Source organism: Caloenas nicobarica, chromosome 2, assembly GCF_036013445.1.
Source record: "Caloenas nicobarica isolate bCalNic1 chromosome 2, bCalNic1.hap1, whole genome shotgun sequence".
Lineage (NCBI taxonomy): Eukaryota > Metazoa > Chordata > Aves > Columbiformes > Columbidae > Caloenas > Caloenas nicobarica.
Genome location: NC_088246.1, coordinates 56,067,948 through 56,095,787, shown reverse-complemented (window position 1 = coordinate 56,095,787; position 27,840 = coordinate 56,067,948). Strand labels below are relative to the sequence as shown.

General features: G+C 39.9%; 2 protein-coding genes across 2 annotated transcripts in view; one reads left to right on the top strand and one right to left on the bottom strand.

Annotated features, from left to right (window-relative positions):
• The window catches only part of SUGCT (succinyl-CoA:glutarate-CoA transferase), a 409,784-nt gene extending 397,022 nt beyond the window's left edge, over positions 1-12,762 (bottom strand). Inside the window, exons 1-5 of the mRNA XM_065629417.1 lie at positions 12,594-12,762; positions 8,484-8,535; positions 8,315-8,388; positions 4,008-4,093; positions 3,154-3,204 (exon numbers count right to left, since the gene is read on the bottom strand). Of these exons, the coding sequence (XP_065485489.1) occupies positions 3,154-3,204; positions 4,008-4,093; positions 8,315-8,388; positions 8,484-8,535; positions 12,594-12,762 (432 nt within the window). The remainder of the gene's footprint in view (positions 1-3,153; positions 3,205-4,007; positions 4,094-8,314; positions 8,389-8,483; positions 8,536-12,593) is intronic.
• Positions 12,763-15,849: 3,087 nt separating this feature from the next.
• Positions 15,850-24,928, top strand: MPLKIP (M-phase specific PLK1 interacting protein). The gene is made up of 2 exons (XM_065630195.1): positions 15,850-16,282; positions 20,812-24,928. Exons 1-2 carry the CDS (start codon positions 15,926-15,928, stop codon positions 21,013-21,015), a joined length of 561 nt encoding a protein of 186 aa, XP_065486267.1. The 5' UTR covers positions 15,850-15,925; the 3' UTR covers positions 21,016-24,928.
• Positions 24,929-27,840: the final 2,912 nt, after the last annotated feature.

Genomic DNA, 27,840 nt, shown 5'->3' with positions numbered 1-27,840 from the left:
TCTTCAAGTTAACTAATTAAGGCTAAATACTCAGGAGAAAGGTATCCTCAAGGTTGTTAAGAGAAGCTACGGATAATAACTGCTGAATAATGTTCTAAAGAGATGCTGAGCCAGATTACAACAAAACAAACAATGTTAGAGCATGGGACTGGTGCACACACCATCACTGAAGAGAAAAAGATGATTTTCATTCAGGAAGACATACAAATATCCGGAAAGCAGCTAATGGGGAGGCAAAAGCATGTAGAAGGAAGACAGGGCTACACGTGACAAAGAAACATAAAAAAATAAGTCAAAAGAATACTTTTGTGGGAATCGTGTAATGCTGTAATTCTGAAAGAATTACAGACCCTTGGACATGTATTTTGTACTGCTCTGCCAAACAAAGACAAGCAGCCAAGACCCCTGATTAACAGACTTATTCAGTCCATTTGATACTACTGACTGAACCATGAAGGCTGTAATTTTGTCATACATATACCTGAAGACTCTCTCCTTTGTTTTTAATGAGATTCTAGATTCTGAGATTTGCCCTCTTCTACCTATATGGAATTTATGAGAGGACGAAACAAAATTTATTCTAACCATACTACATTTCTTAATAATAATAAAAAATTATAAAAGTTATGACTTTTCTTTGTAGGGCTTAGGCTCGGGACACAATTCATATTCATGTATGAGTAACCAGTGTCACAAACTTAAATTTCTTCTTGCCATCAATTACTCTACAGACATGAACACTACTTTTCATAGTAACATTCATAGTAACAAATACTTGCTGAACAATGCTTAGTTCTATGCACATCTGTCCTGATGTTACCAGGAGACAATTGACATCAAAAAGCCTGTTATAGATAACTTTCCTTTACATATTCTTTTTGACAAAACTTGAAACAAAAGAAGTTATATTCTAGTTCCATTTGAGATGCAATAATGGAACACCAAGACCTCTGCATCAAATACTTCCAAAAACTATCACTCTAAATCAAGCAGAATGATGAACAACTCTACAAGTACAGTCACATTTCAATAACACCTCATCATGTCAGTCTACAATACTGCTGTACCACAGACAGAGATGCTATTGATTTAAGGAACAGAAAGCTGTAGTGGTTATGAAAGCAACTTTAATAAAGGATAGAAACTACAGAAAAATATTAGCAACAAGACTGTCCTTATTTTTAGATCAGTTCTGCAAAGCCTGCAGTTGCTTTCTAGCTTTTCCATTAGTTAAGTTTCTTAGATTTATCTTCACAAGGGAAAGAAATTTGCCACAGGAGATCACTTCCACAGCTAGTGTGGTAAATATTTAACAGAGTTAGTTCTCCCATTGGAAATTCTATTATATCACATCTTAGGAAGTAATTATCATACATGCTTGATTATTTCAGTGACACCAAGTTAAGGGAAAAATTAATATTGCTGCTGGCAGGAACCATTCATCTGGAGCTCTTAAGTACACTCTTACTGCCAGCTATCCTATCTTCAGCATCATGATAGCTCTACATTAGAGTGATATGTGATATGAGAGATCTTACTAGTAGAAAAAGGGTGGGAACAACAGCACTGAGATGACAGAGAGGATGCTGCTCTTGTATGACAAATAGGGGAGAAGAAAGTTCCTGTTTTGATTCAAAAATTATGTGGGATTTGAACTCAACCAGGCACCTGAACCTCAAGCACAAAGGCTATATTGCAAATTCTTAAGTCACCAACCATCCCATTCCACAGACCATAAAAAGGTTTTTCCGTATTGCAGGCAGAAAGTTATACATTTAAAACCAGAAACAAGCAGTAATCTTCCTGCACAAATGACAAGATGAGAAAAGGGGAACTTCCTAACCACAAATAGTGACAGTCACGTAAGAAGCTTACTATGAAGCCACCTTTTCTCCAGCTCATCCTGACTCACAGAGCCAGCTGCCTTTCACTCTTCGAAGAGGCCCAGCCCACACACAGAGTCAGTGGATGTTTTGTGTAGAGTAGTTTTTCTTTCGCCATTTTTAAAGGTCAAATAACAAGCTAGTCTTCTTATACGAGAGGAACAATTTTTATAGCATTTATTTAGAATATGACTAGTTTATCCAAAAACACATCTGTGTTATAGCACGCAAAATTATTCCAAATGGCAGTGTCTGTTTCCAAAACCTTTAGAAGATAAACATATGGCTTCATAACAAGTCAACAATAAATGGTTCTGTTCTGCAAAGAGAAAAGGCACTGCAGAATCCTTGGCTTGTGAATGCCAAAGATTTCCATATGAAGTGTCTTTTCTCAGAGCTGACAGGGAAGAAAAAAAGGTCAGAAGTATCAGACAACTTAATCTATTTCCATTTCATACGATATTCCAAACAAAAAATACTACCAGACAAATTCCACTTATTGCAGGACACATACAGTCTTACTGTGAAAAAGTGATTGGAACTGAAATTGAAACAAACAGTAACAGAAGCCAGCCCACCCTATTAGACATGTTAGGCTAAAAACAGAGTAATAGCAATTAGCAGGTCTTACATTTCTCAATAAATAAAAAGGGATGACAAAGCACAAGTTTCACAGAATGTGAAATATGATGCTTTTATTAATTTTTCAATAGAAAAATGGATCACCCTTAAAGGACCATTATATTCTGAACTCAAATACTGAAAAAAAAAAAAAAAGAAACAATAATAAGTTTGACCTACAGAACAGTGTTTTCTCAGAAAGATGTACAGCAACTGAAGTCATGAATACACTGTAACATTCAAAAACCCACAAATACTGGAGCCCAGTATTTCCTCTTTGTAAAATGCTCAATGACTTCAGCAGATCTGTCCAGCTGGAATCTTTCTAATGAGGTACAGCGAGATCAACTACAGCAATAGTAAAAGGAGAGCACTACGCTCTTAGACCTTTTCCTCACAACATCTCATCTGAAGCTTCTGATGACATTTTCATGTAAATTTTATATCTAAAATCATTAGAAATTACACTGAACATCGAGTCCAGAAGCACAGAGTACAGAGGCTATATACTGTAATTTAACAAATTTACTGCACATATGCATATTTTTAGTTATCAGATATCAAATACTTGAAATGCAGAGTTTATTCTTTATTACTTAGGATCAAAACAATACAAAATACGTACAGTCTGCATGCTATCAAAACCTACCTCTCTGATTAGCTTTGCTCCTTTTGAATCCTTCATGTTGATAGCTATACTCTGGGGATAAAAAAAACAAATACAACAGTAATTTATGTGAAAGGCCTTCTGGCAATTATCAGCCTCTTCTAAACACAACCAACAGTCAAGTTTCACAATACAGCTAAATCAAATAAGTAAATTTTAATAAACACACACCACCTCCACCTGCAAGAAGAAGGAAAAAAAAAAAAAAGAAAAAAATCTGTCGGGAAAGCAAGCTGAACTGTCTCACCAGTGGATCAGACAAGCATCAAATCAAGTCTGACAGATTTGCACCTGGGAGCTGCATTGCAACCTGCTCACTGTATGTTTGCACAGCACCTACTACTGCAGGTACACATGGGGACACCAGAAACATTTGTTTCAATGGCAACAAGCCATTAAACAGCTCAGGCACATCATGAAACTTCATCTTAATCACAAGCTGCCTTTAGCCAACCTGACTGGAATGATGTCTGCCCTCCTCCAGCTCTAGATGGCAGCTGGTGCAGGTCTGGTGAGCTGATGCACCTGAAAAAAAAGTGATCCTTCAAATAAAATAACCCTTACTTTCAACAGGGCTCATTTTCAGTCAATTTGCACCAGCGACTGAGGACTTCCAGGACCACTCTTGATTTTTTGAGTTTACCTCAGCTGACCACAGCACCATATCAGAGGTTTGTATCCTTTTTGGTTCTCCTGAAATGTATTCATCATGCCTTTAGGCCAATGGAACTATTGCTCCATTATATATGTTAAGAATCAAACAAAACAGAAGTGTTATGTCTCCAGTTGTAAACATAGAAAACATGGTCTAATGTTCAATACCATAACCCATTTACCTTTTTATTTCTATTGACACTGAGAAAATAAACACTTTCTGTTGCAGCAAAAGGTGGGCCCCAGGCTCTTGTATCATCACCAGCTCCTGAAAGAAATACCATCACATTTTCATAGTTGTCCAATATCACACTGTCAACAAATAAAAAGAATAAAAAGTTTTCCTACAACATCATATTTAAATCATGTAAGCTTCATCAAGCAGGCAGGACAAAAATTAGTTTAAGTATATATGTTTTGGGGTTTTGTTTGGTAGGTTGTGGTTTTCTGTGTTTTGTTCTGGTTTTTAGGGGGTTTTTTTGGGTGGTACAGTTTGTTTCATTGGTTGGGGGTTTTTTAACTTAAATCAGAGCTACAATACCATTCGTTTAGGCAATCTGGAAGAATTTAGTAAAAGCTCTTGCCCTGCACTGAGTTACACAGTGCCTATGGTCAATAAGCCATTCCTGAAACACACTGGACACAACAGCAAGATACCACTGATCAGCAACAACTTGTTAAGCTGCATGCTGCAGAACACCAACAAAAAGAAGCACATGCTATAGCTGGTGCAATCCCCCACCTCCAGCCCTTCCAGAAATGCTCTTGCCTTACAGAAAGGCAAGATGGCAATAAAGCTGCTGCAGACACTGATGTCACTGTATCATTTATGCTTAATTTCCAATTTTAAATCTTGCTTAAATGTCACCAGGACTGCCAATCTGTTTTAATTAGAATTAAAGCTAAATTCAAATTCAGATATAATCACCATCCTGAGTGCTTGCTATTTCAATATCTAGACTTTATCTACTTGTTAACTTCACGTGAGTGAAAATTTTCCTTAGTGAGGCAACACGGAAGACTTTGATACTAGCACAGATACAGAAGCAAGCTAAAGGACCTTTGGTCTTTCACTATATAGCCACTGTCATAATTATGCTATACACTATGGTAACACAAAATCTACAGCCACAAAATCTAGACTGTGGTAGAATTTCTACAGGCATATAAATTACTCATCAACATTTGTAATATTTACTACATCAGAGAACCATTTTGGTTCAAGCAGGAAGCTTGAAGGGGGGGAAAAAAAAAAAAAAAAAATCTCTCTTCTGTATGGTAAGACCAAGCCATGCAAACAACACTTTTCAGCAATACTTTCCATGTAGGACGCTAGCGTGGTTACCGTCCTTTATGGATTAATACTCTTGTGAAAGTAGGCATGCTCCTACAGAAACATCTGATTACTCACATTCTAAAGTGTTCGAAATTCAGAATTCCCAGGCTGCCCTTCTCCTTCAATCAAAAAAACAAAACTAAGAGCTGTAATGCGTACTTCATCACCAACACTGCTCCACTCCTGCTAACCTGGAATAATATCACTGTCACTCATCTGATAGTACAAAATTGATGCAGCTTCTGCTCTGTCACAAAAGTGAAAACAATGGTGAGTTATTAAGGATGACCCATAGGTTGATGTAACATGACTTTTGTTAGACATTCTAGGTCTTGTTAAATTTTCAAATATTCCACATTTCCTATTTAAAATAAAATATAGGGAATTTAACACGTTTTAGTAACTCAAGTGTGCAATTATCTTCACCAGCTCTTTTCAAAACTAATAATGCTAAAAGAGAGGAACTTAAAACATGGAAACTTAAAGAAGGAAAAAAATATGACATAATGTGCAGCTGCTCTGGCATAATTACATGCCTCAAATGCATAAAATTGAAAGCCAAATGTACGCAATATTTCTAAAAAAAAAAAAAGAATGCCATGCAATTTGTTATTCTTCTTGCATGGTCTTAAGAACTAAGAAGTGTAGTTTTTTTCCATAAGAATGAAACAGTTTTTATCATCACCCAGTCCTCCAAAACTATTTGTATAAGAAGCGCACATGCTGAGTGGAAAATGAAAACCATTGTGTTAAGCTAAAAAAAACAAAAATAAAATAAATCATATTTATGAAGCTAATTACCCAGAGTCCAATCAGACTCGGAGGGAGCTACGCAAGTTTCTACATCTGAAAACACACACACTGAAAGCTTGTTAACCTCAGACACTTTCAGCCCTAGCATGAAAATTTTCATGGAAATTCAGCAATCTCCCTTCTCCAATGAACTCACATCTCCACCTCTACAGGAATATCAAATCCTGGACTTAAAAGACACAGGTACCTCATGCAGAAAATAACTTTTGTTCACTTTGCACAATTCCAAAGAAAGATTTCTCTGACAAGGTAATTTTTAATCAACAACCTGAAACTGTACTGGAATATTAAAATTACTCTTGAAAGAAAGTTGATATAGTATGCCAAGTCACCTTATACTCAACCAGTCGAAATGCTTGCCATCCCCACTTGATCAGTATACTATATTACACAAAAGCAGTGCTAACAAACTACATATGTATTTTAAATGCTCATATTACCTTTCTTCCTTGTAATAATAAAAATGAAAATAGAAGGTAGAGTTTGTTTCCAAAATTAAATTGACTGTCATTTTATCATCATTATTCTAATCCTGAGTAGTAATATGTATTCCTATCTAAAATTATTTAAGACATTTTGGCTCAGAGGGGAGCAAACTGAAGATTCTGAATTCCCAAATGGGCAAAACACTTTTTTCATAATTCTTACATAACCTTCTGACCACATTACAAAAACCACCATACACCTAAGCATCCACAAGCCTAATTTAAAACCTGAGCAAAGTCCAAACAATTCAAACAAAATCAATTTAGTTTTGAGTGATGGAATAAGGCAATTTAATAAGTGATGACTCAGAACTGTCTTGTACATTAATATCTGAAGAAGTTACCTGACCTTACAACTTCAACCTTCTCGCACTATTTTCTTCTCTAAATAGAGACTACTTCTGATCAAAACACACATACATGGAGCACAGTGTTAAACTTAAAGCAAATAGATCATACGTGTATAAGCAAGCCTACTAACAACTATCTCGCTACCACAGCAGAAATAGTACAAGGATGTAAAATGTTCCCAAACTCGAAAACTGCTACCTCAAAAAAATACACAAACAGCTACAAAATTATTTCTTAGAACAATACCACACACATCGCCAGCAAAACCGCACCATCATCAAATAAACATAGTATTGTGTGTTGGGTTTGCATGGCAAGGTTTTGGTAGCAAGGGAACTACAGGGGTGGCTTCTGTGAGAAGCTGCTAGAAGCTTCCCCCATGCATGATAAAACAAATGCCAGATGGCTCCAAGACAGACCCACCGCTGGCCAAGGCTGAGCCCATCAGTGATGGTGGTAGCACCTCTTGGATAACATAGTTAAGAAGGGGGGAAAAAATGCATAACAACAGCAGCAGTCAGAAGAGAGGAATAAGAATATGCAAGAGAAACAAATCTGCAGACACCGAGGCCAGTGAAGAACAAGGGGGACGAGGCACTCCAGGCATCAGAGCAGAGGTTCCCCTGCAGCCCGTGGTGAGGCCAGCTGTCCCGTTGCAGCCCATGGAGGTCCACAGTGGAGCAGATCTCCACCTGCAGCCCAGAGAGGACCCCATACCATAACAAGAGGATGCCCAAAGGAGGGTGTGACGCTGCGGAGAGCCCACACTGGAGCAGGCTCCTAGAAGGACCTGTAGAACTGTGGAGAGAAGAGTCCATGCTAGAGCAGGTTTGCTGGCAGGACTTGTGACCCTGTGGGGGACCAACGCTGGAGCAGGCTGTTCCTGAAGGACTGCACCCCATGGAAGGAACCCACACTGGAGCAGTTTGAGAAGAACTGCAGCCTCTGGGAAGGACTCACATTGGAGAAGTTCATGGAGAACTGTCTCCCATGGGAGGGACCCCACGCTGGAACAGGGGAAGAGAGTGAGGAATCCTCCCCTGAGGAGGAAGGAGCAGCAGAGACAACGTGTGATGAACTGATCACAGCTCCCATCCCCCTGCACCACTCGGGGAGGAGGTAAAGAAAATCAGGAATGAAGTTGAGTCCAGGAAGAAGGGAAGGGTGGGGGAAAGGTATTTCAAGATTTGGGGATTATTTCTCATTACCCTACTCTGATTTGACTGGTAATAAATTTAACTAATTTCCCCAAGTCAAGTCTGTTTTGCCTGTGACAGTAACTGGTGAGTGATCTCTCTCTGACCCCACCTCAACCCACAAGCCTTTATCTTTTCTCTCTCCTCTCCAGTTGAAGAGGGGAGTGATAGAGCTGCTTTTGTCTTTCTAAATATTTCTAAAAGTTTTCAATCTTGCATTCACAGTCATGTATGACTTAAAATACATAAACAACTATTTGTTAAACTACCCCACATTCTTACAAAAAATAGACAAATAAAAACCTTACCTGGCCTTTCCACTTTGATAACTTCAGCTCCTAGATCTCCTAAATTCATTGTGGCAAAGGGCCCTGCAAGCACCCTGTTATATTAAAAAAAATATATATCATTTTCTTATTTTTTCCTATCAGAGTATTTGCATCTAGACAGACTGTCCCAAACAGACAAAACACAAACCTTGTTAAATCAAGAATTTTCACACCATCCAGTGGCTTTACATTACTAGCACCTGACAAGAAACAGAAAACAGTAACTTACTCTTGAACTTTTTAGTTTTGTAAGATATGTTTCTCATTGGTAGTCTGAAACAGTTTTTTATGACACACTCCCATTACCCTGCCTCACCTCCCTTCCCAAATAAAAGATAATAAAGCTTTCTGCCCAGCATCAGGAGTGCATTATATTAGTAAAGCCTTGCGAAGTTGGAAAACCTTACGGTTAACATTGCAGAATATATTCTAAACACCCAGAAATTCTAAAACAAAACTAATTTTAGAGATATTTTTATATGTGCCTTCCACAAACACTCATATAGCTTTTAAAGACTAATCTGAAGAAAGATCCAATAAAAGCATAGCAAGCAACATCAGAATGACAGAATAAAACTAATGGGTAGCAGACCAATGTGAAGCACAGTATCCTCACAAAGTGTTTTGACCTGTATAGGCCCATGCACTTGCATCACACACACAAAAAAGATTTGCGTTTCAAAAAAAGAGGTTACAAAACTGAAGACAGAATGTATGCCCCAAGGGAATACTCATTCTGTCTTTAACTTTCAATGGCAGTTGCACGCAGAAGACAACTACGAGGAAATCACGATGCTTTCCTCCTTTCCCTCAGCCTTTTCAATCTGACTCACTCTAAGAAATAATAGCAGTGGCAATAAGCATCACAGTCAGAGCAAGCAGTCTCATAGTCCAGACCACAGGTTTGCCAACCCTGTCTTCATTGACCTCAGGTAAGGAAGTTATCTTCTGCTAACTCAGTGTACTATTTAATTGCAGGCTGGGGATGCGAACACTTCACCACCCTGTGTGGATGGTAATTTCTTTACTATTTAGAAGGTGGTCTCATACCACACACACACCCCCCCAAAAAAGGCACCTGGCCAATAACAGCACAAATATTACATAATAATAACTCATGGTAAGCATCACTTTTTGGTGTTTTTCTGAGTAAGATGTAAAACTTAGCTGGGGGAGGACAAAACTCCAATTAATTCAAGCATAGACTTCCTCACAGAACAGAAAGAATGCATGAACCACAGTCCCTCAAAGTATGCAGGACAGTGTCGTGCATCTCCAGTCATACAGCAGTAAATGCCTGTGTCACCTGCTCCACACTCCTTCCATCAGACCTGAGCCACCCTTCAGTCACCTCCATAATTCTCCCTCCCACCTTACATAGATATGGTAAGAAGGAGATGGATATAGATACATAATAATAAATATATACAATAATAAAAAAGCCACAGAGATATGAAGCAGCATTGGGACTTCAAGGATTCTGCTAAAAGCACTGTACAGTGAGAACACTTGCATCCCATTCTTCATCTTCCAGACATTTTTCTCAATTATTACCTATCACTCCAGAGGGACCTGACTTTAACAGGTCTTGGTTTAAATACAACATGCAGACCAAGCAGTATGTTGATAATGTGCTTATATAGGGAGTGGTCATGTATTTTGCACATTTCAAAGCCTTTAGGAAAACTCAGGCTGGCACCTCTCTTCAATGCTGCATGGCCTCAGCAAAATTTCCAAGTGTTGGAAAATACTCGTGCTCATGCCAGGTAAACACCACAGATTCTCCAGCATAACTTCAATTTCATCAAGATAGCTCTGTTTGAGCAAACACTTTAACATATGCTTGTCTGTTAAGGAACTGAGTGCACCATTTGCTTCACAATGGTATTACTCTGTGTTTACAGAAAATATGTAAACAACAGCTTTACTGAAGAGCACAGCTCCCAAAAAAACCTAATATATATATATATAACTACAGTTAACAAAATGGTCCATCTTCCTCTTTTCTTTCCGCATCTTTTAAAGCTGCACTCCCTTACTCAATAGTTCACTTATTCTCCTCCTGAGACAACATTACTTAGTGTTACTTCTGTAACTCTCACACTACCAGAACAGCAGCAGCTTTTACAGAGCCAACAGGTTCTCTACCTGTGGATGGATAGCTGAGTTGCAGGAATTCAAACAGATATTTCCCAAAGAAGCCTACAAAGTGTTAAGATTAGCTTGCCAATATGCATTTATGCATAACTAAGACTGATGAATCCTTACTAATTACCATATCACTCATATTATGGTAAGATCTAACACTCCATCTAGGGATTAGAACTCTTCTATAGTTGGAACGGGAGAGAATAATTGTTGTTTCAGAGGCAAACAGACCATTGTGATTTTTTTTAATGCCAATAAATAACACTGATATTCATAACAATGAAGAAATGCAAGACAGAGAAGCGATCAAAAGCTTGCTTTTGAAATTCTGAGGAAAAAAATAGACCTGTTAGTCTCTTCAAACTAGAAGAGCACAGATATTCACAAACAAAACTTATAGGACCTAGATATGCATTCCTGCAAGACACTAATTTGCTAAAACAATTACAATAGAAAGCCTTTTGATTATCAGAGAAACAGCTGTTCTAGTACACTGATCCTGAGTACCAGAGTGCTACCAACCGCTTATTGCCAGAACTAAAGCAAACAAAATGACACCACGAACAAACAGAAAAGATCAGAATTTATCAGTACTGCCCACAAGCATCTCCTACTTTTTTTTTGCTCTCCTTGCTAGCCTCTATCATGCACATAACCAAAGTTAAGCTTTTCCCACAGAGTGTTTTTTGTTGGAATTCTGGCTCAATACTCCAAAAATCTCTAAAATGCAAACTCACATTTTCTCCTGTATTTTTGCTTTTAATTATTCCAGTAACTTGATGACTGAAAGAAAAATCCACTCTCCTAGCTTTAACTATATTCTATCCGTAAGTTCTTTATTCCCATGACGTATTTACTGTAAATAAGGCAGCCATATGTATCTTTTATAAATAACTTTGATGAAGAATAAATAGAGCCATTCACTCTCAATATGATCTAAACTCTTCAGTTAAGCTCAGTAGGTTGTCCCAAGGTTGCTTTAACATAATAATATGAATAAGTAACCAACAGAGAGAACATTCTATAGAACAGAAACCAATTTTCATATCATACTCCCAAAAAAAGCTTTCCTTTATACTTGTAAGTTACAGAAGAGGGCACTGAGAAGAGAGCTTATTAGTACATTTATTATTTTTATAACAATGCAAATTAAAAGGAGATTCCATTCGAATTACATCAAATTCCAGAGAAGATCATTCCTTAAGTCTATTATCCCTACTTTGATTGCAGAATCAATATTTTTTAGTTCATATATGCAGCAAGCCACAATCAAGTCCAACACTATCATGGATTAATTCACTATCAATAGGTATTCTCCAGCCATGGACGCAACTTGGTACGTTTATCTCGCGGAATAGAATCCCAAACTTCCTCTGATTCTAATGCAACTGTTAATTTTTTTTTTCGAAGTTATTAAATAATAGAAAAATCCGGGAGCCAGAGGAAAGTGACTTTGCTGCAGCTTGGTTTAATTTTTTTAATAATTTTAAATTTATAATTTAATAATTAAATTATATATATTATATACTATCATACATATTATATTAATTAATAATTAAATTTAATAGTTTGAAATTTTTTAAGGGAAGAAAAAAGACGAGTGTATGAAGTTAAGAGTTCTGCAGCCTTTGGAATACTCGGGCCTAGGAGCGGACCGCAGGCACCTTTCCTTCCCCCCGCCGGCCGGCGCGGCCCGGGGAGCTGCCCCGCCACAGGCGCAGCAGAGCTGCCGGCAGCGCCGCTGTGCAAAGTCCACCGCAGCCCCGCGGGGAGAGGAGCCGCAGCCCGAGGCCACGCAAGCGGCCGCGCTCGCCACCCCATCACCCGCCGCCCCAGGCCCCGCGGCGTCAGGGAAGGCAGCGCTGGTAGCGGGCTCAGCACCTCACAGGAGGCCACGGGGCCGCAGCGCGGTGCTGAGAGGGGGCGGCAGCAGGACCCCCCCCCCCCCCCCTCAGGTGTTTAACGTCGCTCCCGCCCCCCCAGCCAAGCGACTCCGACCCCTGCCCAAGCCGCGTGTGGCACCGCCTCACGGCCCCGGCGGATCTAACGGGCAACGGCGCCCACCGAGGTGAGGGAGGGGAGGCTGAGGAGGAGGGCGCGGCGCGGCTACCTGCCGGCGGAGCGCCTCCGCCCCGCGCCCCGCCGCCGTTGCTAGGGGAGGCGGCGCTCAGAGCTCCGGGGCAGCGCGGCGAGGCGCTGCCGCCGGCAGCTGCGGGGCACGGGCTCCCCCACAGCCCGCCACAGCGGCAGCGCCTTCTTCCCAGCCCGGCGCGCAGCATCTTCGCGCCCTGGCGCCCGCTGCTCGAAGCAACGCCGAGCGCCTCAGCGAGCGTCGCGAAAAGGTGCGCGCCCCGGCATCACCGCGCAAGCGCCGCTCCGCACTGCCCCTCCCCGCCTGCCCGCACCCGGGAGAGCGTTAAATTCTTCCCGGGTTGGAGCAGTGCGCCGGCGCAGCCTCCCCGCCAGCGCCGGCCCTGGGTTTTCCCGCCATGAGTTCTGGGGCTGCGGTTAGTTGTCGTGTTCCTTCCTCCGCGGCGGCGGGACGGCTCGTCTCTCCGATAAAGTAGTCCCCGTTAAAAGGGTGGCTCTGCTGTTTTTCTCAGCGTGCAGGACGCAGATGGCTGGGCTTTACAAACAGGGAGGTGTCTTGCAGATGTGCCGGCAGTAATTCGAGTGTAAAAAAAAAAAAAAAAAAAAAAAGCAGACGAAGTTTGGTTTTGCTGCAATGTCTAATTCCTGGAGAAACCAAATGGTTGATGACTATAAATTTGTTCTTCCAGTTCGGTGTACAGGCTGTGACATAAAACATTGCCAAGATGGAATAAAATAACCCTACAAGGGTTTTCTGTACTTAGAGGGTAGGTGGCTGTGCTGGATGCCATTAAATTCCCTCGCTAGCACAAGGTAGATCCTTTACCTAATTTTGGCTGCCTTGAAGGTGCAATATTACTTAAACTACAAGCTTTGTCTTCAGTTGTATATAGCTATGGAAGGGTTAGCTTGAATTGATCTTTAAGCAATTCTTCCTTGAGCTATGTACTATCAGACTACTTTTAGTTCATGTTGGGACAGAGTGGAAGGCTTGTTATAGGAACACTGTGGTGTCTGCTTGTTCTGTAATAGGATAAAAAAGCCTGAACAAAGGTTCAGCATTTATTTATGAGAAATACACTGTGAGGATAAGATGACAACTGCATCTCAAGAACATCTGAAAGTTCTAGCTGCTTGGAAATGCGCATTACGAATAGCACAGTCTGAAGAAGCATTGCATGTCAGCCTGAATGCAGAGGAGAACACAGAGAAAATCTTCTACATGACAGGTTTGTTGACTGGTTATGCTACTTGTAGTGAAAAGCGTGACATGGATGCTTAAAATCCTAGGAGCAATTAGGATTTGTCAACAAGGAGAAATTAATCAGCAAAACTATCCCAGTATAACTTCACATATGTGTAACAATATGTGTTTCTAATTTGTTTGGTGTGAAATGTGTTTAAATTATATTAAGACAGCCTTTTCTGGAATAAAACTGATCAGACAAATTGATACTTACATTGATAAACTGTCATGTGTAGACATGGCATTCTCTGTGTGCATAATATATACAAAATTGGTCTTCTAGAGAAGATAAAACAGTAAAGGATTAACAAAACATTTAAGTGAGCAGGTTTAGTATCTTTCCATTTTATAATTGCAAGCATATTGCCCCATTTTTCACAGGGAGATTGTAAAACATAGTGGAGATTTGAATTCACAGGGAATATAAAGTTAGTTATCACCATTGCGAAAAAAAAAAAAAACCACACCACCACACAAACAAAACCCAATGAAATGACAACTGTTTAAAACCAAAAAAACGCAAGAATTAGCGTACAAAGCACGGAAACATCCTGCTTGTTTTATTGGCTAAAGTTTGCCTGCTGCTGTTCTGAAAGCCCTTTTCAACTTCATACCTTTGCAATGTCCTAAAACAGAGTGGTACTTTGTTGCATTGATGAAAATTTTTAAAAACCCTTATCTTTACTATTTTTTTGCTGAGCTGTTGAGGATTTGCATTAACATAGCCGAGAACAGAGCAGGAATTCTAATAAATAAAGTTGTTAAATTGAGTTTATGTTGCTAAATAAGACATTCTCCTCCAAGAGAGCATTTTCCCATGTATGTGTAGGTCTCACTGCCTGAGCTACCGTTCTACTGAAGAATTGCTGACCATTCAAACTGATTTTTTAAAAAACTTCTTATTACTCTTTAAATACGTCATTGCATGTGTTTTCAGTTGGGACTGCTATAACGTATATCATATTAGCAGGCTCATGTATTAAAAGACTACACAAGAAAGGAGTACAAATAAGCGCATCTGAAGTGCCACGAAATGTGAGGCAAATAGCTGCTTTGCTTTACAACAGCTGACTTTTTTGATACTTGTCAGCTGTAATAAAGTGGGCTGATAAATATCTGCTGTTACTTACAACTACATGGAGCACACAAACACTGGGTTTTGTCACTGTGCCTTACAATTTGAGCTAATAGGCATAGCTGCCACACACCTTCTAAGAGTCTCTTACTTCCGACTATTCCTCTCCAGCTTGAAAATGCACAAAATTCCTCAGGGTCAGCATGACAAATTGCTGTTTAAGGCTGACGAGCCGGCCACCCGCTCTCCTGCCCCGCCGGTTCCCAGGGGCAGCCGCCGCGGGGACCAGCTCTTGGGAACTGCTGGAGAGAGTCCAGCGCAGGGCCACAAAGATGATGAAGGGAGTGAAGCATCTCCCTTATGAGGAAAGGCTGAGGGAGCTGGGGCTCTTTAGCTTGGAGAAGAGGAGACTGAGGGGAGACCTCATTAATGTTTATAAATATATAAAGGGTGAGTGTCAGGAGGATGGAGCCAGGCTCTTCTCAGTGACAACTAATGATAGGACAAGGGGCAACGGGTACAAATTGGAACACAGGAGGTTCCACTTAAATTTGAGAAGAAACTTCTTCTCAGTGAGGGTGCCCGAGCACTGGAACAGGCTGCCCAGGGGGGTTGTGGATTCTCCTTCTCTGCAGACATTCAAAACCCGCCTGGACGCCTTCCTGTGTAACCTCATCTGGGTGTTCCTGCTCCGGCGGGGGGATTGGACTGGATGATCTTTCGAGGTCCCTTCCAGTCCCTGACATTCTGTGATTCTGTGCGAACCGGCAGGAAACGCGCCCGCGGAGCTGGGAGCCGTTCCCGGGGCCGGGCCCGCGGTGAAGCCGCGCAGGGGCCGTTGCCGGCCGGGCGTCCTTCGTCTCGCCTTCCCCGGCCCGGAACGCTTTGAGCCCGGAACCTTCCGTCCGCCTGGCGGGGAAAGGAGGAACGAGAAAACGCCGGGAGCGACGTCGCCCCGCCGAGGCGGCTGCCGGGGGACGCCGTTGCGCAGGTTTTATTCCTGTCCGCCATCGCCTCGCCGGTCTTGGCCATGTACCGGCAGAGCTTTCGCCCCCCGACGCCTCCGTACGCGGGCGGCGGCTTCCGGAGCCCTCCCGCCGGCGGAGGCCCCATGCCGCCCTCCCCGCGGGGCTACGGGAGCCCCCACCACACGCCGCCCTACGGCTACCGGCCCGGGCCTTACGGCAGCGGCCACTCGCCCCGAGGCCACGGTTTCCACGGCGGCGGGCGGTTCGGGAGCCCGTCGCCGGGCGCGCAGACCCCGCGCAGGCCGCAGAGCGTCAGCCCCCGGTACCCGGCTCCCTACGGCGGCAAGTCCCCGGCCGGAGCTCCCCAGCACCCGCAGCAGCACAAGCGCTCGCCCGGGGGCTTCCAGAGGCACCACCAGGTATGGGGTAGGGCGGTGAGGGACACAGGCCTGCGCCTCCGCACAGCGGGGCGGGGGCGGGAGGGGGGGAGCTGCTGCCGCGGAGCGGGGCCCTCAGCCCGCCGGGGAGAGCACGCCCTGGGCTTGTGAGCAGGCGCAGCGTCCGTCCCCGCCACCACGATTTTCAGGGGAGAGCGAGACTCGGCACCGCGCTGGGCAGCATCTCTCTTACCCCACCCCGAGTAGAGAGGATGGAGAGCCCCCAGCTCAGGCGGCTGTGTGATGAGGAAAGGGGTTGGGGCCCACGCCTGGCTGAAGCCTGTTGTGAAGACACAAGGACTCGCAAGAGCGTAGCTTTCTTCCTTTTTCATATTCTGGTGTGTGAAAGTAGAGAGAAAATTAACTACCACCTGAAACAGCCAACAGCTCTTTTGTCTGTACGTATCTCCCTTTGATCTTTTTTTTTAACACAGTGGTAGAGTGCTGTGTGGTTTTACTTTGCCTGCGTTGTCTTACATTGTGAAAACTGACCTATGCACACACAGAGCCTTCCAGGACATGAGTAGAGGAGTGCTCTACTAAAGAGAGTTAAGCTGAGCCTCCTTCAAGTAGAAATTAGAACATCTGTTGGGATAGGAGAGTCATTTTTAAGTCTTTGTATTGCACTGAAAGCTTTGATTTATATAAAGTAGTTTTCCCTAGAGCCGTCAATAACAGGTTCTGTGAGTTACGCTTTTTTCAGGCGGTTTAGTTAGGTTATGTGACTGGCAGTGCAGATAGGGATGACAGTTCTCAAGATGATACCAACTTTATGTACATAGGTGGCTTTATGCAATATTATGGAAACCTTGAAAGTGTAACAGATGACATGCAGTACAGTCACGAAAATTTTCAGGTACTCTTACTGACACTTTAGGATTAAAGTGTAATAGTGAAGTCAAATTTTAGTGGAGATTAGTAAAATCTTAAATATGCCTGCACTGCGTAGTGGTGTTTCCATTCAAAAATAGCCTTTGGATACTTTATTATGATGCAGATAACTGCCTTACAGGAATCTCGTAGTTGCTGGAAGGGGATCGTTATGAACTTGGTATGTTTTCTTCAGCACAACAGCAAAGGCTCTCCCAGTGTGAAAGCTTAACCTCTGTACATGTTCAAGAGGTGGAGGGTGTGGGATTTTTGCTGCAGATTCTGGAAGGATGGTTTATGTCACCAATGTCTAGACATTTTCCTGCTGAAAATCATTCTTTGGATATTCAGTTGTTTTTTGAAAGCCTGCCTTAAATTAACTGAGCAGAAGAATATGCAGGAATCCTTAAGCTTCTAGTTTTATTCAGAACTGTTTCATGTCAGGCAGGAACAGTGTCATAGGCTCCATCCTTGGTGCTAAATAAGGAGCCTGACATAAAGAAGGTACAAATTTGAATCCAGTCACAGACTGGCACAACGTTTTACCTTCTCCCCTTTCCTTATGCAGACCTCATGAGTAGTTTAGGAGGACTGACCTGATGGTGATGCTTTCTAAGACTAGAAAGACACCATATGTCTGTAGCTTTGCCTGGAACTAAGGTAATGTGTATGTGTTTACATTTACCTGTATACACATGGGTTATTTTGCCTGGGAGGGCAATAGAGGCAATCACAGAGGGAGGAGGTGTCATAAATTGTGAGTCACTGTTTTCTTTGGCATGAGCAACAAGAATCTCAGTCTGTGAGGCCATGAGTAGATTCAAGTAGAAGGATTTTTTGCATGTCCTAAACATTTTCTTCTGAGGTATGTGGATTGTTTCCTTCTCTTCTGTAGACGCTATTGTTAAGAGACTACAGTACTTTTGAAATTTATGATGTAACTGTCACCTTTGAGATGAAAATCTTAAGCAACCCTTTAAAATCTTATCAGGAAACCCAAAACCAGTTTATATTTACTTCAGAGTTCTATTACTGATGTGTTACTAGTATTCTGTGCTCATTTTGTGCTTGCAGACTTCCATTTTTCAAAATGAACAGAAAACTTAAAACGTAGTAAGCTCGATTTTTCTGAAATGGCTGAGTTAACCTTTACGTAGCAAATACTTTACAGAGCTTTCCATTTTTTCCAGAGATGTATCTGCTTTAGATTTTACTAAAAAGTTTGTTGTATCTCTTCAATATCTCCTCTCAAAATTCACTTAGCGGAAGTGTTTGCCTTTCTACACTCAGCAGGAGTTAGTGAACTGCCTAGTAGCAGTAGCTATATAGTAGCGATGGGTTGAAAATTATTACAGAAAGTAAAAAAAAAAAAAAATTGTGTGAAATGGTGTAATCCTGATTACTGTGTTTCTCTGCATCTGCCAGCAGCTGAAATTACATCAAGTGAAGCAAGCTGATAAAGGAAGTGATTGTCCCCTTTTTCAAGGCAGTGTTACCACATTCAGTAACATATTGATAGCACCAAAATATTTTTTTCTATTGTAGAGAGAGATTTGTTATCTGAAAAAAAAAATTGAGAATAAATTGTTTCTTTAAGGAAAGTTTAGTGTGAAAAGGCTATTGGCACCAGTGACAGTAAAATATAAAGGTTTTTTTAAGATATCTTTGGCATCAAACAGTCTCTCTTGCACAGAATGGTTTCACTTGCACAAGGCTGTTTTCCTTTTCCACAGGCCTATATAATGTGAATAATCACATTTTGATTTTTTTTAACACTTACTGAAGGCCATCAATCTTGTATTACATAATAATACATTTCCTAGATTTCAAACCTGCAAAAATGTCGGTGTTACTGATGGCCTGCATTATATTGTAGTGAAATTTAATATTATAAAATAAATCCATCCAAAAGATTCTTACTATTTAATTTTTTTTTTCCTCTTACTGGATACTGCAGATCATTATGTCATTTCAGCTTTCTTTTGAGTGCTGCAGATTAGACATAATATTAAATTAACTCCACACTCAAACTGTTTCACAATGTCAAAGTTACAGAGTCTTCTTTAAACACGGTGTTTTAAAGAGTTGGGGTTTTTAGTTTTGAAGATAGAATGTACTGTGTACTACTGCTTTTCTACTAAATGTTAGAGCTTAAAGAACATTAATGTCACTTTTGTTAGTGTATATTGACTTACTCTAGGAAACTTCTTGTCCCTTACAAAGTTTTTAGCTGCATTCTGAGGTGATTCTCTGACGTTTTCCCTCGTGGTTTTGATACAATACTTCATAAAGTAATTTTCTACCTTTTAGTAGTTTTTCTGTTTCAAGATCAATCGTTAGAAACAAACGCCCTGTAAATAAGGCATCAATGTTCCCACATTTGGTTGTGTGTCTATTATCATCAAGCTCTAGGAGTTCTAGGAAAGTACTTACTGAGACCACAGGAGCAGCTTCTGCCACAGCACACTTTCAGAAACAGGTTCCAGACTCAGCAGTTTTCAGTGGAATTGGTTCCTCTGGCAAAGCGTAGGGGCCTTCACTATATGGCCCGGCTTCTCAATTTTACCCAGAAATTGTTTCACATGACCTATTGGCAGAGATTCTGTAGGGCTGCTTAGTCAAATTCAGATACCATCATTGCTGGACCAAAAAGTTGGGGGAGCGGGGAAAGCAGCCCTTAATCAGTGCTTTTATCCTCCTTTACAAAGTCAGAGGCTGATCATCAGCCTCAAGGAATCCTGTTCGTCTAATTGCACAGAATGAAACGGGCATTTTTGGAGACTAACTATTGTGGATCTGTAGTATAAGTTGTTTAGCTTAAAACAAGCGAATTTAAAGGAATATAGCTTTAGACAAAACCTCAGTTTTAAGGTAAATTAATCTATGGAAAAGAAAAGTGGATAATGCTGATGGGAGAAAATGGTTATAGCGATTTTCTTTATGTCGTAGCACTCTTTAAATTGCAGAACTGCAGCAGGTTAACAGAAGCGATTGTGGTGATCCTTGATCTTTAAAAAAATCAAATATAAAAAGCTCCTTGCAAGCGGTTTTTCTTTCATGCAATATCTGGTTAATCACCGATTACCATCCAGATTGTATATCAAATAAAATCATCTATTCTCAAATTTGACAGAACACTTGTTTGGTTAAAACAGGGTGTTTTTTCCAGTAAGCTCTTTGGGTCATTTGTAGCTAGTTGCTTTATACAGTGCCTGGGTCAAGCTACAAGTACTCAATGCGTGACTTCTGCTCTTGTAAACATTATCAACTCTTCCTCAGCCTTTAACTCCCTGTTTTGTTATTCAGCTTTTGAGTCAGACATGTCCTTGACTTAGTCAGCTTATGAAAAATAGGATGAGGACCTTTTCTGTAGTTATGTGCCAGAGTTGCCATAAGCAAGTGTTTCAGAGAAGACTGGAGAAGACTTTTTTTTTTTCTTATGCTGGTAAATCATCACTCATTACTAAAAGCGTAATAAAGTTTAATATTTTCTGAGAAAGATGCAGGTAAGGAGTTGTACTTACCATTAATAATCAGCTTCAAAGCTTTCCTACGTTAGAAAGAAACTATATATTTTTAATTTTTTTTTAGTTTGAATTAGTCTATTAAATGTTTCTTTACCTGATGGTTTTCTTCCAAAGGGATCACCCAGGACATCTACTCCATTTGGTACAGCGCATGGCAGAGAGAAAAGAGTGTCTAATGATGTGGAAAACTATTACAGACCTTCAATGCTTGAGGACCCATGGGCTGGCCTAGAGCCAGTTTCCGTTACAGACATAAACCAACAATACAGCAGTGAGCAAACAACATATACTGGTAAAAAAGGGAGGTATTTCAGCTAACACTTTTAAAGGCCAAATAAGTCCGTCCTGTCAGGAAAACTTTGGGACAGAATCTTTATACTTACACAAGATGAACAATAATCAAGACCTTAGATGATGCTTTTATTTTATCATATGTCCACCCTTTTATCCTACTTTTTTTTATCGCATTGGATATTTTTATGTATGGGAGGGAAAAGGAGTGGTAGGAAAACTTACATTTCTGGCTACGTGGAAGTGCCTACCAGCTTTGAAGAACAAAGTGTTCTTTAATCACCAGCGACTGATTTGTGACTGTTAAAACAGGTTTTCATATATTTACCTCTTCCATGTGAGATTGTTAGCCTTTTATTGTAAACTCCTTTAGGAAATGGTATTTTTTTTATGTTTCAGCATTTTTAGAATGAAGTAACTTGGAAATAAAGTTTTGTAAATCCCTGTTTTGTAATGTATAAGGATTATTTTAGGACTTTTGTTAAGGTGTGCACATTAACACAAATAGTACTAGTGAAATTAGGTGACTTCTGTAAATGTGCTTGTATGCTGTAGTTAACCTCTGATTTTGTGCATAGTGTTTTTTGTTAATTATAGCGTAACATGAAGTTGAAACGTTACTTTTAGCCATCTCAGGAAACAAATGTATTGTCTTTGGAAAGTTTAATTTGTTGAACCAGCTCTTGAGTCATAAAAAGAATTCTGTAATCATTTTCATTTGTCTTAAAAAAAAAAACTTATTTGGAACAAAATTAGACATTTCTGGATTATAGTAACAAGTCTGTTCCACGGTAACTTGAGTCTAAGGAGCACATAAAACATCAAGAATAAATAAATGCAGATGTACTTTCTGGATCCACCTGTTAGAATAGCATAGAATGAATGAAAGTTTGTATACAATTGACATTAGTACATGCATAGCATTTTTTTTAATCCATACAAGATTTTTCAATTTTCTTTTAATTACTTTTTATTTTTACCTGTGGCAGGTATCTTTGCCTGGAGAAGTCTTGTTTTGTGTGCGTGCATGCTATGTTTTTATACTGAAGAGGAAAACAATGAGGTTTTTTTAGAGCTTGTCTGTATGTGGAAGATCCATTCTTAAATCTAGTAGCTAATATTGTAATCTAGAATAAATTAGAAATAGTACCAGCTGCAGGCATGCTCTTAACATGCCATGTTAAACCTGCAGTTGATATCCAAATTTTTCTTGAACCTGCCATTATTTGTTTGTTGATCTTGGCTTTTAAGCAGTAGGTAGAGGGTGAAAACTTCATTAAAAATAAGTAAAAGCACTAGTTCAGTTTCCAAAACATATGTTTTGGTTTAAGGTTCTTACCTACTTCACAGGAAACTTATTTTTGTAGTCCTGAAGCATGGTTAGGTAGAAAAGCACAGGGAATCACATTAGACTGTTCTTAGTAACTTGTCTTGCTGAGGTGGAATAGTCCAATACACTTCTTTATCTGCTGCAGCATAAAATACCTTGGCTTAATATCACCTTCAGGAACATCTTCAAACTGGAAGGGTGGTAAACATGTTGAAATGTGCTAGCTGACTCTCTTGCAGTTCTATTACTATAATCTAAAGTTTGTCACTTGTGTCTTCTCCAAATTGACCTTATTGTTTTAGTATTATATCCAAAAAGGCTGCTCAGAGAACTGAGAACATAATGCCTGCTCGATATCAAGAATGGTTAAATCTTCATCCCAGAAGCAAAACCGTGCCTTAAATGCCAGCCATCAGTATCGTTATCTGTAACTGTACCAGCAAAACTGAGATGACTTGACAGGTTGTGGATAGTCTTTAGAATTTATGAATCAGTTAATGTTGTTGTGAAAAGTGAAGTAAAGGTTTATTTCCTATTGTTTTTAACCTTGTCAGGTGCTGCAAAGGTCACAAAGAAAAGGTTACAAGGTGCTTAACTGAGTCCTCTTTGTTACTATTTTGTTTGTTATTCAATGCAGTTTTCTTTTTGCAATGTTTGGTGATCTTGGTGAAACAGTTACGATGTTATTTAAGAAGCTAAACCTATGACGTGTTCCCAGTTAGACATGAGAAGAAACTGGGTATGGAAAGGAGAAAGGAGAAGGATTCATGACAGAAGAGAGACTGTTAGAAGTGGGACTGCTTATACAGTAGCTAGTATCGGCTGCCCTTACACATTGCAAAGATGCATTTTTCTACTTTGGCTTTGCAGTTGACCCAGGGATCAAAGCCAGCCTCCTCTGGTAATAACTGTTAACTTCCGGAACTGGGTGTCTGCAATGAAGGTAAATGTTCCAGAAAGAGAATTGAGGAAATAATTGTGAAACATTGTTTAATCAATATAGCCCTTCCACAATGCCATCTGTTAAGCTGCTGCTCCAGTGCACTTCAGGATATGACCCAACAATAATAACTACATCATTCTGCTAAAGACTCCAATAATTTGGTCAAGAATCAGCAAGGAATTTAAATGTAGATGTAATAAACATACTAACCTCATCATACTGCACCAAAAACTTAAAAAATTATTCACCTTTCTGGGTTTTAGCAGAAATTTTGTGAATACAGTAAGATTTCAAAGTGTCATTGTTGAATAGCTGTAAAATGCATGAACACATGTTCAGAACTATAAATATAATGTGCTTAAAGCCAATTTAAGCTTTGCCTTTTTTGCTATGATATTCAGGAATCTTAAACACTTAGTTCCTCACTGATTTTTTTTTTTTTCTCCCTTCTCTCATATGGCAAACATTCTTTTTGCCCACATGTTTCTCATGGAGATAGGCTGTATCACTTCCTCATTTGTTAATGAAGCCACTTCATAGTAAGGGTATGGGTCTGGAAATAGTATTAGATGATAAAAAGTACAGCACAAATACCTCCTTTCCTCATGAGCCCATGAAACAAAATAGTGCCTGTGTCTTGTTAATGAAGGGATTCTTCTGTAATGAACACACTAAGAATGTGGGCATTGTTCTTTCTTCAACAGACTTCTTAGACTTTAAGGTAAGTCATTTAGCTCCATTTTGAAAAGTTTGGGTTGATTTACTTGTATTCCATTCTGTTGTGTTTGTGTGTCTGTTGCACTTTCAGTTCAATTGTTTTGAAGGAGTCGTGTAACTTATGATTAACTCACTTCTATCAAAAATTTAATTTGATTTGTTGCCGTTTACTACTATGTTTAACAGCAAACTGCATTGCTTATTACATTGTGGTAGTATCAGAGAACTTAAATCAGCCAAGTACAATTCTGTGAACATGGCAACACACCAGGTGAGAAGTTACCCCAAGTTTGGTACTGTAATACTTAAAAGCTAGTTCAGGTTTAGGTTTTCATAGTGACTTTATAATACAGAATATTAATTATTCTCTGGCACTTTGGACACACTTTTTTACATTGAAATTATACAACCATTTGGAATGTTAAAATTTCGATTAAAACAGGTTTTTTAAAATGTGTAGCAAGCTGCTTCTCTTTAGAATTAGTAATAAGGCACTGAGATGGAGCATTTTTCTAATGTCAGAACAGGGAACACTGCAGGGGAAATGCTTCTGGCCAACAGAATGGGTAACTATTGCAGTCAGGTTGCTTTTCTTTTCCTGTTAAATAAATCTGTATGTGCTTTTCACTGTATATAAATATGTTAATTAGACATCCGAGGGGGAGCATTTGAAATGTGCATTATATGGAAAGTCTACAAGTAGTGCTTCAGCTCCCTTCTAAAGAAGAGTTCTTATGGTCTGTTTGGGTTTCAAGTTGTGCTTGTGAGTAATGAAACTGATGTCAGAGGATTTACTCATGCACCCAAGATACGTAAGTATCTAACATTACAGTTTGAAAATTGTATCATCCATTTGTCAGTGCTTTTTACCAACTCTGCAATAAACTGCTCTGTCTAGCAATTGCTCTGAATTCAGATTCATACATGTGCTTTTATACCCAATCCCAGAATGTCTTGCAATGAATTAAACTTGTTTTTACAAAATTTTCCTAAATTCTCAAAAGTAAAGGCTTTGTTCTCCTTTCCCCAAATCTTGGTGCTTGTCTTCTTGCCATCCTCCCTGTACTAGGGGAGAAAAGGGAAGATTGCCTGCACTGGTGAAGAATCATGTAATGATTTTCATGTCTCAGGCTTTCAGAAGTAACTAGATAAACTTCTTTATTATTTGAAGTGTCTCAAACAACTTCTTACACCATAAGAAAGGAAAGAAATCACCAAGTTGCCATAACACTTAACAGTAGTTTAGTTCCAGCATTCAGTTGTTAGTTCACAGTCAAATTTTTTGCCCACAGTAACTTTTTTATCTGAATGTCTCACCAAGCACAAACCGAATCAGTTTCATTTTCTGCTGTTTTCACCAGAATACTCGCTTTGCTGACTTCCAGTTGAAGAAGACTTTCTAAACCTGGACTTGTGAATTTATCTTTACAAAATGACTAGCTCTTGAGTGGTAGACCTCAAACCTAGGCCTTCCCTTTAAAGTGTTTTAGATCTGACTAAATGAGCTTTATCTCATCCTCCTTACTTCTTTGATGACACTAGGAAACCTTTGTCTATCGGGCTAAAAACAGTTGGGTGGGTGCTTGGTGCCAGAATAGGGTCATCAAACTACCCTTCCCCTCCTAGAGCTCTCCCCTTGTCTCTTGCCATCCCTGTGCAGTGGGGCCCAGGAGGTGTTTTGAGCCAAACAGTCATCCGTTTTGTTTCACCAGCCCTACATGGGTTGAAGCATTTTAAATTGTATTAGTGGTTTGCTTAGTGCAGGTCCTGGATTTAAAGTTTTACCAGCGTTATATATTCTAATTGGTAGTTTAACTCTTAAAACTGTTGCCCAAGCTCTTCTGCAGTAAAATCACGGGTGAATTCCACTGCCCCTTGTTCACTCATCTGTGGCTGTTGCACATTCCTTAACTGAACTACAAGTGTAAAGGTCCATATACAAGACAGTAACTTAGACTAAAAGGAGTCGTACCAGTACAATTTCAGAGTGAAGTTTTTAATACTGCTATTAAAATAAGAGCTTCTTTGTCCTGCTTTTAACACGACAGAAATTAAATGAAAAATTAAGCGGTTGAGATGCTGAGCTGGAAAGTGTGGTCTGCACTGCGTGAGTTGGTCTACATGACTAGGGACATCATTACAATTTGGCACAACCTGTATTAACACATTTCCAGATTGCAGGTAGAATGGGTTTTTAACAAGGAGCTGAAAAAAATATTATCCCCCTCCCTAATAAGACAGAAAAAGGTATTTCTCAAACATTACCTTACACACAACAGAATTTTTACGCAGCCTCACAGACTGTGAGACCTGTCTTGCTCTTATTTTTCTTCTGGAGAAGCACTGACTTGTTACCAATAACTTCAGGGCTTCCCGTGATGTGAACTTCAGTCAAAGCCACCAAGGCACCGTTTGACCTGTTGTCTAACAAAAGCAAAAAGTCTGTTTTACATAGCATATTTCACAAAACTGTAGGCTGTACTATTCACTGGATATGCAAAGCTTAGCACTAGGTTAGCCTGTAGTTCTTAAATTTTTGTTCTTGCATTTTGATTTCAAATGTCAGTATTTTTTGGCAGTAAAAAAGTTATACCTTCAAGTTCTACCAGGGAAGTAATTTTCAAATATTAAAATTAATTCCCAAAATTGTTTAATTGTGAGTATTCAGTTTTTCCAGGTAACAGCGAAAGGATTGTGGAGGATATATTAAATTTATGCTTCTTTTTTCCCATACAAAAGAAAAAAAATAAGTTTAATTCAAATGTCAATCTTTAATCAAGTCATGGTGGCAGTTGAGTAATATAGTTCAAAAGAACCAAAAGCTCCTTCCTTTAATGGAAGAGCTTACATTTTCCAGAACTGGGCAACGTGGTTCATCCAGCAGATGTGCTGGGCCAGTGCTTCTGCAGTTGTGGTGTGGGGATGGAAATCATGGTCTGTGCAGGGCCAGATGCGCTACAGGAGTAGGGACATTATTGCAATTCTGTGTAACCTCTATTAATCCATTTCCAGATTGCAAGTAGAATAGGATTTTAACAAGGACGAAATGAGTAGGACCCCTTCCCTGCCACACACACGTAAATACACCTCAAGGGATTTTTCATTTTCTAAGCCTATGGTGAGCCACTATTTTGTTGAGGTCAAGGATAAGAGAATTTAAATTGTTCTTTCATTTATTCATTAGTGACAGCATCTTAGGAGGCAAAGAATTTTACATCATGTCAAGCTGAATTTTTTAACACAATTATTTCAAAATAGGCTGCACTGAAAAATCTGTGTGTACTACCCAGTGTTTAAGGGCAGCAGTAATCATGCTGCTTCTATTAAAATACACTTAAACCTTCTGGTATCCATATGTATTTTGCACAGTGTCATTGCCGTGTAGTCAAAATAGTTAAAAGCTGTTAGTGTAAAATGAACAAGTGTTTGCTTTGAGTTTAAATCTTTGTAGTTTGCATGAGGAAATTCCTCAGAGTTCAAACTTCTGAACATGATGTTGATGCAACTGTTAATACAAATAATAAATGCAAGAACCAAACCTCTTCACACTGATGCAAATCATTCCCTTTTCAAGCATCACACAAGCTAACACAGAAACAAGAGGAATCAAGCGAATTGACAACTGTGGGTGACTACACAGAGTAAACTACAAATAACAGAGTAAACATAAGCTCTGAAAAACACTGATTGCCAACTGGGAAGTAATATCAACAATCATTGGATTGTAAGTAGTTATCGCACAGCACTTTTGAAATGAAACCATTGCCTCCTGTAGCTTAATGAAGATTTTTAGGTTAATCTAAAATAAGTCTCTGAGCTGTATTCCCTTAACAGATGCTGGGAATTAACATCCTACAGTTGA